Genomic DNA, 20,541 nt, shown 5'->3' with positions numbered 1-20,541 from the left:
AGCCAGGCATGGTGGCGGGAGCCTGTAGTCCCAGCTACTCAGGGACTCATGCCTCCATCTCCCAAGTAGCTGGGATTACAGGTGTGTGCCACCATGCCCGGCTAATTTAACGGCCAGCTAATTTTTGTATTTTTAGTAGAGATGGGGTTTCACCATGCTAACCAGGCTGGTCTCGAACTCCTGACCTCAAGTGATCCACCCGCCTCAGCCTCCCAAAGTGCTGGGATTACAGGCGTGAGCCACCGCGCCTGGCTGATTTTTATTCTTTTAATGAAGGCTGGTTGATATTACCTTGTCTGTATATACCACATGTTGTTTATCCATTGTTGTTGATGGATATTTGGCTGGTTTCACCTCTTGGCTATTGTGAATAAAGCTGCTATGAACACTGGTGTACAAATATGTTCGAGATCCTGTTTTCAATTCTTTTAGGTGTATACCCAGAAGTGGAATTGCTGGATTTTATGGCAATCCCACGTTTAACTTTTGGAGGAGCTGCTAAAACTGTTTTCCACAGCAGTGGCACCATGTTATGTCCCCGCCAGCAAGGCACGCGCAGTCCAACTTCTCTGCATACTCACCAACGTTTGCTATTTTCCATTAAAAAAAAAAATTGTAGCTGGTCGGGCGCAGTGGCTCATGCCTGTAATCCCAGCCCTTTGGGAGGCCGATGTGGGCAGATCACCTGAAGTTCGGAGTTCAAGACCAGCCTGGCCAATGTTGTGAAACCCCATCTCTACTAAAAATACAAAAATTAGCCCGGCGTGGTGGTGGTACATACCTATAACCCCAGCCATTTGGGAGGCTGAGGCTGCAGAATCACTTGAACCCAGGAGGTGGAGGTTGTAGTGGGCCGAGATGGCGCCACTGCACTCCAGCCTGGGCAAAAAGAGCGAGACTCTGTCTGGAAAAAAAAAAAAAAAAAAATTATAGCCATCCCAGAAGTTGTGAAGTCATATCTCACTGTGGTTTTGATGAGTATTTTCCTAGCGACATCAGGGAGTTTATGGGAGCACGGGAACACAGGCCAGGCCCCAGCAGACAGACGAACGGTGCAACGCCAGGCTGGCCAGAGGAGATAAGCGCGGCTCCTTGGAGCTTGTGTGCAAGTCACTGTCCTGGGGAGCCGGCTACGGCTCGATGAGTCTCAATTAGGAAAGGCCGGGGCTGGCGGAGGAAGGGAGGAGAGCATTCTTCATCCTCATCACATCCTGAGCCCGTGCCCCAGGCTCCCCCGACTTCCCTCCCTGGCCACAGAGCTCAGGACAGGGCTGAGGAACCATGTCTCCATCCCCGACTGCCCTCTTCTGTCTTGGTGAGTCCTGAGGGTCGATCTGGGAAGGGCTGAAAGACAGGCCTGGACTGCCAGACAAAGGATTTTTAAAGAAATTTGCATCGGTGATGAATTTCAGGACAAAAAGGGACCTATGAGAGCCCCTTCATTGGTTGGGTGGGAAGTGGAGGGCTAGCGAGGTGGTGTGTTTTGCCTGAGTTATTCCAGCGTATTCGTGGCTGGGTCAGGAAATGAACAGAGGTGTCCTAGCATTGGTCACAACTTTGTTCTATGACACTGCAGTTGCCCCTTTTTAAATAACTGTGGGCCAGGCACGGTGGCTCATGCCTGTAATCTCAACTTTGGGAGGCCAAGGTGGGTGGATCACCTGAGGTCAGGAGTTCAAGACCAGCCTGGCCAACATGGCAAAACCCCGTCTCTACAAAAATTAGCCAGGCATGATGGGGGGTGCCTGTAATCCCAGCTACTCGGGAGGCTGAGGTGGGAGAATTGCTTGAAACCGGGAGGCAGAAGTTGCAGTGAGCTGATGTCAGGCATTGCACTCCAGCCTGGGCAACAGAGAGAGTCTGTCTCAAAAAAACGCTGAGTGCCGTGGCTCACGCACTTTGGGAGACCGAGGCAGATGGATCATCTGAGGTTGGGAGTTGGAGACCAGCCTGACCAACATGGAGAAACCCCATCTCTACTGCAAATACAAAATTATCTGGGTGTGGTGGTGCATGCCTGTAATCCCAGCTACTCTGGAGGCTGAGGCAGGAGAATTGCTTGAATCCGGGAGGCGGAGGTTGCGGTGAGCCGAGATCACACCATTACGCTCCGGCCTGGGCAACAAGAGCAAAACTCCGTCTCAAAAAAAAAAAAAAAAAAAAAATTGTGGACTTCATGATATCTGGACTAGGTTATGGATTTGTCAGTATCCCCTACAGCAGTGGAGTAAATAAGAGTCTCCTGACCGATGGGTGGCAGGTCGAATGCATTATTTCCTGATTTCTTCAGGAGAATTTGACCACTAAAAGGACAGCATCTCCAAAAGGCTAAGCAGGAAGGAGATGGTTGTGTTACTGGAGATGAGAGGGTTAACTGTGAATATAAACAACCTCTCATTCATTATCCATCCATGGGTGTATTCTTTGTTTTAAATTTTTTTTTTTTTTTTTGAGACAGAGTCTCGCTCTGTCGGTCGCTCAGGCTGGAGTGCAGTGGCACGATCTTGGCTCACTGCAAACTCAGCCTCCTGGGTCCAAGTGATTCTCCTGCTTCAGCCTCCAAAGTAGCTGGGATTACAGGCATCTACCACCAGGTCCCGCTAATTTTTATATTTTTAGTAGAGACAGGGTTTCAACATGTTGGCCAGGCTGGACTTGAACTCCTGACTTCAGGTGATCCACCTGCCTCGGCCTCCCAAAGTGCTGGGGTTACAGGCGTGAGCCACCGCGTCCGGCCTGTTTTAACTTTAATTTTACTTGAGACAGGGCCTCACTTCTGTCACCCAGGCTGGAGTGCAGTGGCATGATCATGGCTCACTGCAGCCTCAACCTCCCAGGCTCAACCAATCCTTCCCCATGAGCCTCCTGAGTAGCTGGAACCACAGTTGCACACCATCATGCCTGGCTCATTTTTGTAATTTTTGTAGTTATGGGGTCTTGCTATGCTGCCCAGGCTGGTCTCGAACTCTTGGGTTCAAGCGATCCACCCACCTCGGCCTGCCAAAGCGTTGGGATTACAGGTGTGACCTGTACAGGTTACTGCCTCTGGCTTAATTTTTGCTTCAATTGCTTTTGGGATACAAGTGGTTATTGATTACATGGATGAACTATATAGTGGTGAATTCTGAGATTTTAGTGCCCCTGTCACCTGAGTAGTATACCTTGTACCTAATGTGTAGTTTTTCATCCCTACCCCCCTTCTGCCTTTCCCTTCTGAGTCTCTGAAGTCCATTACATCACCCTGTATGCCTTTGCATACCCACAGCTTAGCTCTCATTTGTAAGTGAGAACATAGATTTTTGTTTTCCACTCCTGTGTTACTTTACTTAGAATAATGCCTCCAGCTACATCCAAGTTGCTGCAAGACTTTTTTTTTTTTTTGAGATGGAATCTGGCTGTTGCTGAGACTGGAGTACAGCAGCGTGATCTTGGCTCACTGCAACCTCCTCCTCCCGTGTTCAAGCAATTCTCCTGCCTCAGCCTCCCGAGTAGCTGGGACTACAGGCGCCTGCCACCACGCCCAGCTAATTTTTGTATTTTTAGTAGAGACGGGGTTTCACCATGTTGAGGAGGATGGTCTTGATCTCTTGACCTCATGATCCACCCGCCTCGGCCTCCCAGAGTGCTGGCATTACAGGTGTGAGCCACTGTGCCTGGCCAAAGGACATTATTTTGTTCCTTTTAATGGCTGAGTAGTATTTCACACTCATTTATTTTTACTTATTTTTTGACACAGAGTCTCACTCTGTCGCCCAGGCTGGAGTGCAGTGGCATGATGTCAACTCACTGCAACCTCCATCTCCCAGGTTCAAGTGATTCTCCTGCCTCTGCCTCCTGAGTAGCTGGGATTACAGGCTCCTGCCACTACGCCCATCTTATTTTTGTACTTTTAGTAGAGACAGGGTTTCACCATGTTGGTCAGGCTGGTCTTGAACTCCTGACTTCAGGTGATCCACCCGCCTTGGCTTCCCAAAATGCTGGGATTACAGGTGTGAGCCACCGCGCCTGGCCAGTGAGAACTTTAAAATCTACTCTCAGTGATATGCGAGTGTGCAATACGTTGTTATTAACTACAGTCACCACGATGTGCAATAGATCTCCAAGATACACTCCAACTGTCCAACTAAAACTGTGTCTCCTTCGACCAACATCTCCCCAAACCTTACCCCACCACCCCGGTAACCACCTCTGCTCCTGTAAATTCCCAGGTCCACACTCTTTACCACTAAACGGTGCTGCTAGGGTTTGAACTCCCCTCCTGCCAGGTGTAGGACTGTGGATAAGATTCTGTCTCACTAGCCTGATGTGTAAGAGGGGACTGATAACGTTAGCTAACCCGTACGATTACGGCGACTTGGAGTCCACGCACAGGAGGCGCTCGGCACGGCACCTGGAAGGTTCCCAGCCATGGTACAGGGTTGCTACAAAGAGGCTGAGGTGGGCTGTGATGGGGCAGGAGGAGGGGGACAGAGAAGCGGCCGGAGCTTGGGTTGGGGTGCAGAGGGAGCCTGTGGTCGACAATGGGTGGTGGCCACTGGGGAGCTGGTGACCAGTTGTCATTCTCTGAGCTCAGAGTCAAGAGATGATCTGGGTTCACCCACTTCTTGCTATGTGAGCTACGGAAGGTTGCTCAGCCTCTGCCCAGTTTCCTTGTTTGCAGTGGGAATGACAACTATCCCGCCTCTGTGTGTGTGTGTGTGTGTGTGTGTGTGTGTAAGAATGAGGGTTACCAGATAAAACACTGGATGTTTGGTTAAATTTGAATTTCAGATAATTAGTACCTTTTTTTTTCTCTTCTTATTTTACTGAGACAGGGTCTTGCTCTGTTGCCCAGTCCTGAGTGCAGTGGTGCAATCTCAATTTTTTTTTTCTTGAGATGGAGTCTTGGCCGGGCGCGGTGGCTCAAGCCTGTAATCCCAGCACTTTGGGAGGCCGAGACGGGTGGATCACGAAGTCAGGAGATCGAGACCATCCTGGCTAACCAGGTGAAACCCCGTCTCTACTAAAAAAATTCAAAAAAACTAGCCGGGCGAGGTGGCGGGCGCCTGTAGTCCCAGCTACTCAGGAGGCTGAGGCAGGAGAATGGCGTAAACCCGGGAGGCGGAGCTTGCAGTGAGCTGAGATCCGGCCACTGCACTCCAGCCTGGGCAACTTAGCCAGACTCTGTCTCAAAAAAAAAAAAACAAAAAAAACCAGGAGATGGAGTCTTGCGTGTTGCCTAGGCTGGAATGCAGTGGCACGATCTCAGCTCACTGCAACCTCCACCTCCCGGGTTCAAGTAATTCTCCTGACTCAGCCTCCCAAGTAGCTGGGATTACAGGCATGTGCCACTATGCCCAGCTAATTTTTTATATTTTTAGTAGAGATGGTGTTTCACCATGTTGACCAGGCTGGTCTCGAACTCCTGACCTTGTGATCCACCCACCTTGGCCTCCCAAAGTGCTGGGATTATAGGCATGAGCCACCGCGCCCGGCCAGTGGTGCAATCTTATCTCACGGCAGCCTTGACCTCCTGGGCTCAAGCAATCCCAGGAGGGGATCACTTATATACATGTATTTATATACATACATACACATGCATATACACAGATGTATACACACATATGTGTGCGTATACATATGTGCACACACATATGTCCACATATGTATATGCACATATACATGTACGCACAGATGTATGTTTACATATATGCACTATATGTGTATATACATACAGTGATCAGATCAGGGTAAGCAGCACACCCATGTTCTCAAACATGCATCCTTTCTCTGTGTTGGGAACTTTCACCATTCTCCTTAAGGCTACTTGAAACGATATATTATCATATGTATTACATCCTACCATGTAATCACGGAATATTGATTCAACCAAACGTTGTAAATACTGTGAAACCCATGGCCAGTACACGCTGAGATGACCTGACTTACACACTGGGGCTCCATCCTGCTCCATCCTTGCAGTCCAATGCATCCCATTAGTGTGGGGTTTTACTGCATGTATTACATATGCAATAAAATACAACAATATACAATATGCAATAGTATTTACAATACTTGTCTATACAATTGCATACTATTGGAATGCCCTTGGATATTATTTCATATTGGAGACCGAAGGGAGGAAACGAAGGGACAGCAATATCTGAGGTCCCATTCCTCACATCCACTGAGGAAGTCAACGGGCAATGTCTAACACGAAGGAATCCACAGATAGCAGCATGCGTACTTTTTCCTAGAACGATGAAGATATAAAAATGCCAGAAGGAACAAGAGAAATAGTAAAAAATGTATGCGGGGCGGGGACAGTGGCGGGAGCTGGACAGGGTTGGTCAAGGAATCTCTGCTTGACTTTCAAAAGATCTATTTTTTTGAGACAGGGGTCTCACAATGCTGTCCAGGCTGGAGCGCAGAGGGCACCATCTTGGCTCACTGCAGGCTTGACCAGGAATCCTGGGCTCAAGGAATCCTCCCAACCTCAGCCACCCCAAGTAGCTTGGACCACAGGCGCATACCACCATGCCTGCCTAATTTTTTTTTTTTTTGGTAGAAATGAGGTCTCACTATGTTGGCCAGGCTGGTCTCCAACTCCTGACTTGAGATGACCCACCCTCCTTGGCCTCCCAAAGTGCTGGGATTATAGTGTGAGCCGCCATGCCTGGCCTTAAAATAGTTGTCATTGTGGTAAAATACATAGAAAAGTCTGCTATAGCTGGCATTTGGTACATTCAATGTTGTGCAACCATCAGACATTTCGGGACCCTCCGAGGGAACCCCACGCCCGTTCTGCCGCCACGTCTCGCCCTCCTCTCCCCCCACCCCCAGCCATGGATCTGTTTTCTTCTCCGTCTTCTATAGATTTACCTCTTCTGGATATTTCATGTAAACGACCTCATAGGCTATGTGGCTTTTTCTGACTGGCTTCTCTCACTTAAATTACATGCACATGTATCTTTTGAAGAAATAAATAATTAGGACAGAATAAAGCATATGCGTGCAAATGTCTTATCACCGCGCCCAGCAGGCGGGAATGTCCATACAAGTGCGTCCTGGCATCTGGTCCCTTTCTTCTTTCCTCAGGGCTGTGTCTGGGGCATGTGCCAGCGCAGAGAGGTGAGTCCTTCCCCCAGACCCCTTCCCTCCTGCGGGATCCGCCAGCGTGCCAGGGCAGCGGGGCCCAGGCGGCATCTGCGGGGAGGCTGACCCAGCCCTGCTCCTCTTCCAGGACCACTGCCTAAGCCCTCCCTCCAGGCTCTGCCCAGCTCCCTGGTGCCCCTGGAGAAGCCAGTGACCCTCCGGTGCCAGGGACCTCCGGGCGTGGACCTGTACCGCCTGGAGAAGCTGAGTTCCAGCAGTTACCAGGATCAGGCGGTGCTCTTCATCCCGGCCATGAAGAAACGTCTGGCCGGACGCTACCGCTGCTCCTACCAGAACGGAAGCCTCTGGTCCCCGCCCAGCGACCAGCTGGAGCTCGTTGCCACCGGTAAAGGAAGGGGGATCGGAGCCTGGGACTGCCTGGTCCTCCGTTCAGGGCACAAACATGGGGGACACTGAGAGCAGGGATTAGGGCCAGAATTAGGGCGAGGCAAACCAGGCACTGGCCTAGCGGGTGGTGGTGCCACAACATTTATGGATCAATGTGAATAATATTTTGTTTTGTTTTTTGGACACAGGGCCTTGCTGCGTTACCCACGCTGGAGTGCGGTGGTGCGATCTTGGCTCACTGCAGCCTCCACCTCCTAAGTTCAAGTGATTCTCCTGCCTCAGCCCTCCGAGTAGCTGGGACTACAGGTGTGCACCACCATGCCCAGCTCATTTTTAATTTTTTTTGTGGAGATGGGGTCTCTTGACAGTTTTCACAAAAGGCATTAAAATAAAAGAGAGAGATAGGGTCTCGCTATGTTGCTTAGACTGGTCTCAAACTCCTGGGCTCAAGCAACCCTTCCACTTTGGCCTCCCAAAGTGTTGGGATTACAGGCCTGAGCCACTGCATCTGGGTGTGAATAACATTTTAATGCAATTTTTTAAAAAATCAAAAGAAATCGCAAACCATCCACGATGAAAAAAAAATCAGAATTTCACATAAAGGCAGAATCAGGCAGTACCTGTGCCAAAACGAAAGACAGGCACTCCTTTATCTGTGTTTTAATGCACTTAAAAAAATTAGAGATGGGCTCTTGCTATGTGGCCCAGGCTGGAGTGCAGTGGCTGTTCACAGGAGCAATCATAGCTCACGGCAGCCTGGAACTCCTTGCCTTAAGCAATCCTCCTGCCTCAGCCTCATGAGTAGCAGGGACTACAGTCACAGGCCACCATGCTTGGCTCAGGATTCTTTTTAATTAAAAACTTGGTTTTGGAATCATTTTTAGACTGACAGAAAAGTTGCAAAGATAATATTAATGAAAATGCTTCACCCAGGATCCCCTCATGTTAACATCTTACATTTGTTACAACTAAAAAATAAACATAGCACTGGTCCCAGTGGCTCACACCTGTAATCCCAGCACTTTGGGAGGCTGAGGCAGGAGGACCACTTGAGCCAGGGAGGCTGAGGCTGCAGAGAGCTGTGATCATGCCTCTGCACTCCAGCTTGGGTGACAGAGTAAGATCCTGTATCAACAAACAAACAAACAAAAAACTAACCATAGGCCAGATGCGGTGGCTCACGCCTGTAATCCCAGCACTTTGGGAGGCCGAGGTGGGCGGATCACAAGGCCAAGAGATGGAGACCATCCTGGCTAACACAGTGAAACCCCGTCTCTACTAAAAATACAAAATAATTAGCCGGACGCGGTGGCGGGCACCTGTAGTCCCAGCTACTCAGGAGGCTGAGGCAGGAGAATGGCGTGAACCCGGGAGGTGGAGGTTGCTATGAGCCGAGATAGCGCCACTGCACTCCAGCCTGGGCGACAGAGCGAGACTCCGTCTCAAAAAAAAAATCATAATAAATCTTTCTTTCACGGGAATAAGTATTCAAATAGAATAATGTGAGTTTTAATGACCTACTCTTCAAATTTGCAAACATTTTTTCAAATATGTTAATTGTTTGGGAATAATTACATTTTACATCCCAGGAGAGTGCCTCACTCATGCCAGCCTAATTCCTGGCCCGCTGCACTGTGGTCTATTCCGCGTTGTAAATTCTGCCTACCTCCCCTCTTTCCTCCCTCACTCCTCTCTGCTGCTAGGATGGACCAGCCTGGCCGCCTCATTACTTCTTTTGGGGTCAGACTCAAATGCCATCTTCTTATTAAGTATTTACCCCACCACCCTAGTCAAAATGGTCCTCCTCACTATCTGGTATGTCAAGTATACCTTTATTTTTACCTTGGTGATGGTTGTCTATTTTTAATTCCTGATGGGATTTTTTTTTTTTTTTGTTAGAATACAGGGCTGGGAGCAGGTGGTTCATGCCTGTAATCCCAGCACTTTGGGAGGCCAAGGCGGGTGGATCACCTGAGGTCAGAGGTTCAAGACCAGACTGGCCAACATGGTGAAACTCTACAAAATACAAAAATTAGCTGGGCATGATGGCGAGTGCCTGTAATCCCAGCTGCTCTCTAGGCTGAGGCAGAAGAATTGCTTCAACCTGGGAGGCGGAGGTTGCAGTGAGCCGAGATCATGCCATTGCACTCCAGCCTGGGCGACAGAGCGAAACAAAACAAAACAGAACCAAACAAAACAAAACAACAAAAAAAGAATACAGACAGACACTTAATAGTTGCTTAAGAGAAAATTTCCTGAGTGAATGCTACAATTATCAGGCAGCTTATATCCTTCCTTCCTTCCACCCTCTCTTCCTCCCTCTCTCCCTTCCTTCCTCTCTTTTTTCTTCTTGTTGAGTGAATGCCAAAATTATCAGGCAGCTTATATTTTTCTCTTCCTTACTTCCTTTCTTTTGTTTTCTCTTTGTCTTTTTCTGAGACAAGGTCTCACTCTGTCACCCAGGCTAGAGTACAGTGATCATGGCTCACTGCAGCCTCGACTTCCTAGGCTCAAGCAGTCCTCCCACATTGGCCTCCCAAAGTGCTGGGATGACTGGTGTGAGCCGCCGCACCCGGCCTCAACCTTTATCTTACTGACTCCTGTGTGCGAGCATGCATCACCACACCGGACTACGACAATACCTTCACGTCAGAGTAGTGTAGGTTCATGCTGAGGAGTGGAGACCCTAGAATCAAACTCCGTGAGTGCAAATTTCAGCTCTGCCCCTTATGATCTTGGACAAGTTATTTATTTATTTTTAATTTAAAATTTTCCAGGTTTGTTGAGTTATAATTGAAAAACAAAAATGGAACATATCCAAGGCATACATGTTTTGATGTACGTATCCACTGTGAGATAGTTACCACGAGCAAGCTAATTAACATACATCACCTCGCACAGTTAACTTTTCTTTTGCGTGTGAGAACACTTATAATCTACCCTCTTAGCAAATTTCAAGTACGCACTGCCGTCTTGTTACCTGGGGTTGGACAAATTCTTTAACGCCATATGCCTTAGTTTCATTTATAAAATAGGGATGTTAAGAGTGAGGATTCCACAGGTCTCTGAGGATTCACTGAACTGATGTACGTCATGAGTTTGGAAGGCACCCAGAGCTGGCACCGTCAGCCACGTTTCCAACGTAACGATTGTATGTGGCAATGCAAGCTTACGGCATGGTATAAGCTTAAGCTGTTTACTTACTCCCATCTCATTTCAAGCGCTTGCTAGGCAACAGGCACTCTGCTAAATGCTTACTGTGTACTGTCTCGTTCGATCATCCCCGTTTTAGCAGAACAAGGCACTGAGGCTCAGACACAGAGGGAGATTTGTCTCCGGGGCCACTTAAAGGCAGAACCAGGATTTGCACCCAGGCACTAGGATGTGAGCGCACAGCCCCGCTTCCTCAACCACTCGGTGACTTGACCTCTCTGTGAGCTTGGGTGGGGGAGTGTGCGGTCTGGGAGGGATACAGCCAGAAAGCTCCCCAGCTCTCAGGCAGGTGTGGGCACCTCCCCAGTCTCAGCTGAGATGCTGGCTGCTGCCTTTAACATCAGACTTTCCTTTTCTCCCAGGAGTTTTTGCCAAGCCGTCGCTCTCAGCCCAGCCCGGCCCGGCGGTGTCCTCAGGAGGGGACGTGACCCTACAGTGTCAGACCCGGTATGGCTTTGACCAATTTGCTCTGTACAAGGAAGGGGACCCTGCGCCCTACAAGAATCCCGAGAGATGGTACCGGGCTAGTTTCCCCATCATCACGGTGACCGCTGCCCACAGCGGAACCTACCGGTGCTACAGCTTCTCCAGCAGGGACCCATACCTGTGGTCGGCTCCCAGCGACCCCCTGGAGCTCATGGTCACAGGTAGGGGTGGTGCAGACCAAACCTTTCTTCCTCAGCCTTTGTAGGTCCTGAGGGCCATTCCGAGGGGAGGGGCCATAGGTGGGGAGGACGTGGGAGGGCAGGAAGCCCTGGGTTGCAGGCAGCTGGGAGGATGGAGGTTTTTCTTTTTTTTTTTTTTTTGATGAAGTCTCACTCTGTCACCCAGGCTGGAGTGCTGTGGGGCGATCTCAGCTCACTGCAACCTCCGCCTCCCGGGTTCAAGCGATTCTCCTGCCTCAGCCTCCCGAGTAGCTGGGATTACAGGTGCATGCCACCATGCCCGGCTAATTTTTGTATTTTTAGTAGAGACGGGGTTTCACTCTGTGGGTCAGGCTGGTCTCGAACTCCTGACCTCATGATCTGCCTGTCTCAGCCTCCCAAAGTGCTGGGATTACAGGCGTGAACCACCGTGCCAGCCTTGGCTACCATTCTTAAAGGGGGTTTCTTTCAAAAGAGAGCAGCATACCTCATATATATGTGGTTATACACATACCACATGTATATAACAATGTGGTTATATACATGCAATGGAATATTACGCAGCCTTAAAAAAGAAGGAAATTCTGACACATACTACAACATGGATATACCTTGAGAACATTATGCTAAGTAAAATAAGTCAGTCATAAAAGGACAACTACTATATGATTCTACTCAAAGGAGGTATCTAATGTCAAAATTGTAGAAACACAAAGTACAACGGTGGTTGTTAAGGGCCAGAAAGAGGGGAGAGCAGGAATTAGTGTTTAATGGGCATAGAGTTTCAGTTTTGCAAGAAAAATAACTTCTAGAGGTCAACATATTGTACCACAATGCGAACATACCCAATGCCACTGGTCAGTACACTTAACAACGTCATATTAAATCAAACAAAATACATCATTTAGTTTTTTGGTAGAAAAAGTCTGTTTTGCCCCCAGGGTCACAGTGAGGGGTAGGACACAGGAATCCAGAAGAAGAAACAGAACTGAGGTTCAAAAAGGAGGGACAGGAGTTACATGCATTTCCTTGTTAAATATCCCAGAATGTGCCAGGTGTGCTTTACAAATGCTGCCTTTGTTTTTTTTTGAGAGTCTTGCTCTGTCACCCAGACTGGAGTGTAGTGGTGTGATCTCAGCTCACTGCAACCTGCACCTCCCGGGTTTAAGCGATTCTGCTGCCTCAGCCTCCCGAGTAGCTGGGATTACAGGCACCTGCCATCATGCCCAGCTAATTTTTATATTTTTGTAGATATGGGGTTTCACCATGTTGGTCAGGCTGGTCTTGAACTCTTGGCCTCAGGTGATCTGCCCGCCTCGGCAAAGTGCTGGGATTACAGGTGTGAGCCACCACGCCTGGCTAAGCATTTTTTTTTTTTTCTTTTTTTTTTTTTTGAGATGGAGTCTTATTGCATCGCCCAGGCTGGAGTGCAGTGGTGAGATCTTGGCTCACTGCAACCTCTGCCTCCCAGGTTCAAGCAATTCTCCTGCCTCAGCCTCCCAAGTAGCTGGGACTACAGGTGCGTGCCACAATGCCTGGCTAATTTTTGTATTTTTGATAGAGACGGGTTTCACCACCTTGGCCAGGCTGGTCTTGAACTCCTGACCTCAGGCGATCTGCCCACCTCGGCCTCCCAGAGTGCTGGGATTACAGGTGTGAGCCACTGCACCCGGTCAGAAATACCATTTGACCCAGCAATCCCATTACTGGTTATATATCCAAAAGCATATAAATCATTGTATTATAAAGATAACATGCACACATATGTTCATTGCAGCACTATTCACAATAGCAAAGACATAGAATCAACCCAAATGCCCATCAATGACAGACTGCATAAAGAAAATATGGTACATACACAGCATGGAATACTATGCAGCCATAAAAAGGAATGAGGTCATGTCCTTTGCAGGGACATGGATGGAGCTGGAAGCCATTATCCTCAGCAAACTAACGCAAGAACAGAAAAGCAAATACCACACTTTCTCACTTGTAAGTGGGAGCTGAACAATGAGAACACATGGACACAGGGAGGGGAACAACACACACTGGGGCCTGTAGGGGGGAGTCGGGGGAGGGAGAGGATCAGGAAAAATAGCTAACGCGTGTGGGGTTTAATACCTAGGCGATGGTTGATGGGTGCAGCAAACCACACGTTTACCTGTGTAACAAACCTGCACCTCCTGCACATGGATCCTGGAACTTAAAATAAATTTTAATTAAAAAAAAAAAAGAAACAAGGCTTATTAATGCATCTCACAGGAAGTAACAAAGACCAAATAATACCCACACTCTCATTATGCCACAGAGAGCTGAGCATAAACTAGGTTTTGCAGAGCTAGGTCCACCATAAAAAGACTCCTAGGATGGTACCCGCCACCACAAGAGCTTCATATTTATCAGCCGAGGCAGTTCAGGAAACATTTTGGTGGCCACAGGAGGTCCCTGGTTAAGAAAATGGCCTAAGTAGGAAGGTGGAGATCCCATGTTCTGAGGCTAACACAAGCTCATTCTTTTTTTTTTTGAGACAAAGTCTCACTCTGTCACCCAGGCTGGAGTGCAGTGGTGCGATCTTGGCTCACCGCAACCTGCGCCTCTTGGGTTCACGCCATTCTGCCTCAGCCTCCCAAGTAGCTGGGACTACAGGCACCTGCCACCATGCCCGGCTAATTTTTTGTATTTTTAATAGAGACAGGGTTTCACCGTGTTAGCCAGGATGGTCTCGATCTCCTGACCTTGTGATCCACCCGCCTCGGCCTCCCAAAGTGCTGGGATTATAGGCTGAGCCACCGCGCCCAACTAACACAAGCTCATTCTTCTTCTGAGGCTAACACGAGCTCATTCTTCCTAACATGAGCTCATGAAGACGCGGATCCACTTATTCTTCTTCAAATTGAGATATAATCCACATACCATAAAATGTACCATGCCAACTAGGATGGCTGCGATTATTAAAATAAAACAAACGGACAAGAAGTATTGGTGAGGATTTGGAAGAACCTTCCTGTATTGCTGGTGGGAATATAAAATGGTGCAGCTGCCTTGAAAAACAGTCTGTGGCCAGGCGCAGCCTGTAATCCCAGCACTTTGAGAGGCTGAGGAGGGTGGATCACAAGGTCAGGAGATCGAGACCATCCTGGCCGACATGGTGAAACCCAATCTCTACTAAAGTACAAAAAAAAGTTGGCCAGGCATGGTGGCGGGCACCTGTAATCCCAGCTACTCAGGAGGCTGAGGCAGGAGAATCGCTTGAACCCGGGAGGTGGAGGTTGCAGTGAGCTGAGATCGCGCCACTGCACTCCAGCCTGGGCAACAGAACGAGACTCCGTCTCAAAAAAAAAAAAAAAAAAAAAAAGAAAAAGAAAAAAAAAAGAAAAGAAAGAAAAACAGTCTGGTAGTTTTTCAAAAAGTAAAAAGTAAAACACAGAGTTACTCTATGACCCAGTGATTCAATCACCCCTGGGTGTGTACCCAAGAGAACAGAAAACTTACGATCACACAAAAACTTGTATGTGAATGTTCACAGCAGCAATATTCATAATAGCAAAATGTGGGAAAAACCCAAGTGTCCATCAACTGATGAACGGATCTGCTTCTTACTAAGCCGGCGATGGAAGATAAGTCTTACACCTTTCGAATTTGTCTGTATTCAGCGTCTGCACTGTGTGTGTGTCAGAGAAAGGGGTTTCAGGGAGCCTAGACATCTCAGAAGAGGAATGGAGGTATCTAGAGGATATAGAGAACCACGGGGAAGACCTCACATTGTTTTGCTTTCTTATAATTCTTAGAATTCCCAGAAGCCACCACTGAACTGACCGTTTCACTCACAAACAAAGTCTTCACAACTGGTGAGTCACCAGGCCTTTCATGCTCAGCAGAAAGGAGTGTGAGGACGGAGCTCTCTCTTCCATTATCTAAGCCTATAGGCTTTTAATCGCTTCACGGAACTGTCTATCTCTTCCCAGGAAAGTCCTTGGTGTGAGGATAGAGCATGGGCGCAGAGGGGAGCTCTGGGGTTCAGGAGGAGGAGCATTTTGGGTAATGGGGCCATTTCAAAGACGGCGGGGCCAAGGCTGTGGTGGGAACACCGCCAGCTATCCCTATACACTGCTCCCAGGATAAAGTCCTAGGCCTTTGGACTGGGCTGTGATCTGAGTATTTAATCTTGCTCCCCGCTGTGTCCAGGTAGAGCCCGTGCTCGGACGCACAGACCGTAGGCGCCTGGACCTAGAACATCTTCTAACCACTCCAGGCCTCTGCAGATACGCTTTCCTCAGTCTCTTTCCCCTTGCCTTTCCTGGAAAATCCCCATTTCCTTCTAGACTAAACGCCTTCACGGATTCCCTGATAATAGGTGAGGTATCTCCATTGGGCCCACGGGACTCTTGCTTTCATGAGGCACCTGATCCCAGAAAGTTCTATTTTTATTTTTTATTTTTTTGAGGTGGAGTCTTGCTCTGTCACCCAGGCTGTAGTGCAGTGGCGAGATCTTGGCTCACTGTAACCTCTGCTGCCCGGGTTCAAGCGATTCTCCTGCCCCAGCCTCCAAGTAGCTGAGATTACAGGTGCGTGCCACCACGCCTGGCTAATTTTTGTATTTTTAGTAGAGACGGGATTTCGGCATCTTGGCCAGGCTGGTCTTGAACTCCTGACCTTGGGATCCACCCGTCTTGGCCTCCCAAAGTGCTGGGATTACAGGCGTGAGCCACTGCGCCCGGCATATCCCAGAGAGTTCTAACCCTGTGATGGGGTCCTTCCCTATCTTCAGTTCAGAACCTCCCAGTCACCCTCAGGATGCAGTTCCAATTCGTCAGCTGGCTATTCCATGAGCTTAGATATCCAGCCACTGTTGATCCCTCCAATCTTGTCTGCACACCTTCCATTCATTCCCACGCTGTTCTCAGCCCCACACGGTCACTTTAATCTCTTCGGGAGGCTTCCTGACCTCTCCTGACTGCATCCAATCTACTTGCTCTGCCTTTTCTTCCATTTCCCCATGGCGTCGATTCCTCACGAAAGCCTTGGCCGTCCAGGCTGGATTGGTGGCTTCCTCTGCTCTCGCTCAGTGTCTTGTGGGCTGTCTATTACCGCAATTTTCACAGTGTGTTAAAATTATCGCTTTGCTGTCATCCCCGCACTTTAGGAGGCCAAGGCGGGTGGATCACCTGAGGTCGGGAGACCAGCCTGGCCAACATGGTGAAACCCTGTCTCTAGTGAAAATACAAAAATTAGCCGGGCGTGGTGGCGGGCACCTGTAATTCCAGCTACTTGCAAGGCTGAGGCAGGAGAATCACTTGAACCCAGGAGTTGGAGATTGCAGTGAGCTGAGATCACTCCAGCCTGGGCAACAGAGTGAGACTCCATATTAAAAAAAAAAAAAAAAATCGATTTACTTCTGTCTCCAATAGTCTGGGAACCGCAGATGGACAATGTCTTACGTTTTTGTTGTTGTTTTGAGACGGAGTCTCACTCTGCCCACTCTGCGATCTCGGCTCACTGCAACCTCCGACTCCTGAGTAGCTGGGACTACAGGCGTGCGCCACCACGCTCAGGCTAATTTTCGTATTTTTAGAAGAGACGGGGTTTCACCTTGTTGGCCAGGATGGTCTGCATTTCTTGACCTCAGATGATCCGCCTGCCTCAGCCTCCCAAAGTGCTGGGATTACAGGCGTTCAGCCAGTGCCATGCCTGCCCTGACAATGTCTTATTAATATGTGGGTTCCCATGGCCCAGCACATGGCTGAGTACCTGGCAAGTCTCAGGAGAAACTCGAGAAATAAGAGAGCTGGCACGTACGAGGTGCTCATGTGTCAAGCACTGTGCTTTATATTACTACCGTTATTATTATCTTGACTTTCACATCAACCTATGAGGGATCTCGTTAATTTTATTGGACACATGGGGAAACCGGCTCACAGATGCTGAGTCACTTGCCAGATAGCTCACATCTAACAGGTGATAGAGTTGGGATTCAAATCTGGAGGACAGCCTGACTCTATAGTTCACGCTTTTTTTTTTTTGGACAGGGTCTTGCTCTGTTTCCCAGGCTAGAGTGCAGTGGTGCAATCCTGGCTCACTGCAGCCTCGACCTCCCAGGGCTCAGGTGATCTTCCTGCCTCAGCCCCCACTGAGTAGCTGGGATCACTGGCACGTGCCACCACGCCTGGCTAATTTTTGTATTTTTTGCAGAGATAGGGTTTTTCCATGTTGCTGAGGTGGGTCTTCAACGCCTGGACTCAAGCCAGCCTCCCACCTCAGCCTCCCAAAGTGTTGGGATTACAGGCATGAGGCACCATGCCCGGCCCATGCTCTTCTTAAATGCTGTGGAATTCGACCTCCCCACGTGTGTGTGTTCGGAGTAGGCACAGTGACGGGGGAGGGAATATGGTTTCATTTCACACTTAGCCTTTTTTTTTGGTTCCCAGAGACTTCTAGGAGTATCACCGCCAGTCCAAAGGAGCCAGGCTCTCCAGCTGGTGAGTAAGTCGTCCCCTCCAGACCCCCTTCCTTCTCACCCATCTCCACCCAAAGCCAAGTCCTTTGTCTACACAGGGGCTGCAGCTCTCAGCTCTTGGGTTCCAGTGTGTAGAGTGAAGGCAGAATATCAGCGTATGGGGTTCAGAATTGCGCATTAAAATCAGGCGGGAAGGTTGAGATTTTAAAAAGGGTCAGAAAGAGAGATTCCATCTCTTCCCCACCCTTATAACTGTCTTCCCTTTTGCAATACATCAGATAAGGAGGCAGCATCGGTGTCTGGGGCGGAGTTAGTTGTCTCAGAGCCTTGTGAGAGCACACCAGGGAGAGATGCTACTTAGAGAACTGGGGGCATCTGGCCCTGACACCTCCTCGGGAGGGGACGAACCCTCCAGGAAAGAGAATGGCACCCCAGCTAGTGGAGAATAACAGGCTCTCTGAGAAGCCCAGGATGTGGCTCGGAGAGCGTCCTGGAGGTGGGCTTTTTCACCCGCTCCTGCCTGTCCTCATTCCTCCAGGGCCCGCCCGCCAGCACTACACCAAGGGCAACCTGGTCCGCATATGCCTCGGGGCTGTGATCCTAATACTCCTGGCAGGGTTTCTGGCAGAGGACTGGCACAGCCGGAGGAAGCGCCTGCGGCACAGGGTCAGGGCTGTGCAGAGGCCGCTCCCGCCCCTCCCGCCGACCCGGAAATCACACGGGGATCAGGATGGAGGCCCACCGGATGTTCACAGCCGCGGGTTATGTTCATGACCACTGAACCCCAGGCATGGTCGTATCCAAGGGACGGATCATGGCATGGGAGGCGACTCAAAGACTGTGGTGTGTGTGGAGCATGGCAGCAGGAGGGCAGAGGCTACAGGGTGGAAAGGAGGCCATGCTGCCTCCTCCTGGTGTTCCATCAAGGAGCCGTTCAGCCGGTGTCTGTCTGTCTGGCTCTCTGTCTGAGGGCACCTCCGTTTGGGATGGAAGGAATCTGTGGAGACCCCATCCTCCTCCCTGCACACTGTGGATGACACGGTACCCTGGCTGGACCACATACCGTCCTCTTTCTTCAAGCTTCTCTAATACGGGCTGCACACGGACCTCTAACGTTCCCAGCTCCCAGGGCTGACTCTGTTCCCTCCTCTGTGCAGAACCCTCCTGTGAGTCCCCTTGGCCGTCTGTGCTGTTGTCTCGTGTCCCCCCAGAAACTCTCACCCTCACTCCATCTTCCACTGCAGTCTAACAAATCTCCTTTCGGCTCTCAGAACGGGCCATGCAGGCAGTTTGGGTACGTCATTCGTTTTTCTTAGTATAAAACTAGCACGTTGCCCTCTTCCCTTCACATCAGAAAACAACATCGGCCTGTGCAACATGGTGAAACCCCACCTCTACCAAAACAACAAACATTAGCCAGGTGTGGTGGTGCATCCCTATTCTCCCAGCACCTCAGGGGGCAGAGGTGGGAGAACGGCTTGAGCCTGGGAGGCAGAGGTTGCAGTGAGCTGAGATCACACCACTGCACTCCAGCCCGGGGGACAAAGCCCGACCATGTCTCAAAATAACAAAGTGATGAATATGCTAATTACCCTGATTTGATCAAAACACATTGTACACATGTATTGAAATATTGCTGCCTACCCCATAAATATGTACAATTATGTATACATTTTAAAAATAATAAAAATAAAATAAGATAATGCACCATCTCCACCCCTCTCATATTTACTTTCTGAAGGAAATGTTAGGTCTTCTCAAAGTAAAGTTCTATACTTATTATCGCATTAGGCATTTCTTGACCATCTAATGCGTGTAAAACTGTACCACTGGGTCGGGTGCAGTGGATCATGTCTGTAATCCTAGCACTTTGGGAGGCCAAGGCAGGAGGATCACTTGAGCCCAGGAGTTCAAGACCAGCCTGGGCAACATAGTGAGATCCCATCTCTACTTAAAGAAGATAAAAATTTTTTTAAAAAAGGAAAAGAATGGCCAGGCGCAGTGGCTCAAGCCTGTAATCCCAGCACTTTGGGAGGCCGAGACGGGCGGATCACGAGGTCAGGAGATCAAGACCATCCTGGCTAACACAGTGAAACCCCATCTCTACTAAAGAATACGAAAAAAAAAAAAAAAACTAGCCAGGCGACCTGGCGGGCGCCTGTAGTCCCAGCTACTCGGGAGGCTGAGGCAGGAGAATGGCGTAAACCCAGGAGGCGGAGCTTGCAGTGAGCTGAGATCCGGCCACTGCACTCCAGCCTGGGCAGCAGAGCGAGACTCCGTCTCAAAAAAAAAAAAAAAAAAGGAAAAGAATGGCCACGATGGCTCATGCCTGTAATCCCAGCACTTTGGGAGGTTGAGGTGGGGGTCACTTGGGAAAAGACAGAAGGATGGCAGAAAGAAGCTCCAGGACGACGGCTGTGAATCAGGGCTAGTGAGCACACAGCTTGGGTGAAGGGGGAACGGGAAGGGTGCTCAGAGAAACCTCCAAATGTAAGAATGGGTCAATTATTTGTCTTAACATAGTGGAAAATCATACTGAGATGCTATCAGAAGACAGATGAAAAATAATTACAGAGGTCAAGTAAACTAAGTAGATTTTAAAAAGACAAGTATAGCCTAGGCAGAGTGGCTCACACCTGTAATCCCAGCACTCTGAGAGAATGAGGCAGGATTGCTGGAGCCTAAGAGTTCAAGACCAGCCTGGGCAACATGATGAAACCTCGTCTCATATACAAAAAATACAAAAAA

General features: G+C 49.2%; 1 protein-coding gene across 1 annotated transcript; it reads left to right on the top strand.

Moving 5' to 3' along the window:
- Positions 1–1,253: 1,253 nt before the first annotated feature.
- GP6 (glycoprotein VI platelet) lies at positions 1,254–19,771 on the top strand. Its single transcript, XM_025367951.1, has 7 exons — positions 1,254–1,315; positions 7,078–7,110; positions 7,223–7,480; positions 11,058–11,342; positions 15,128–15,187; positions 17,765–17,815; positions 18,332–19,771. The coding sequence occupies exons 1-7, from the start codon at positions 1,282–1,284 to the stop codon at positions 18,565–18,567; spliced, it is 957 nt and encodes a 318-aa protein (XP_025223736.1). The 5' UTR covers positions 1,254–1,281; the 3' UTR covers positions 18,568–19,771.
- The last annotated feature ends 770 nt before the right edge of the window (positions 19,772–20,541 follow it).

The sequence above is a fragment of the Theropithecus gelada genome, chromosome 19 (assembly GCF_003255815.1).
Source record: "Theropithecus gelada isolate Dixy chromosome 19, Tgel_1.0, whole genome shotgun sequence".
Classification (NCBI taxonomy): Eukaryota; Metazoa; Chordata; class Mammalia; order Primates; family Cercopithecidae; genus Theropithecus; species Theropithecus gelada.
Note: the sequence above shows the minus strand (reverse complement) of the source record. Positions and strands in the feature narration are given on the sequence as shown.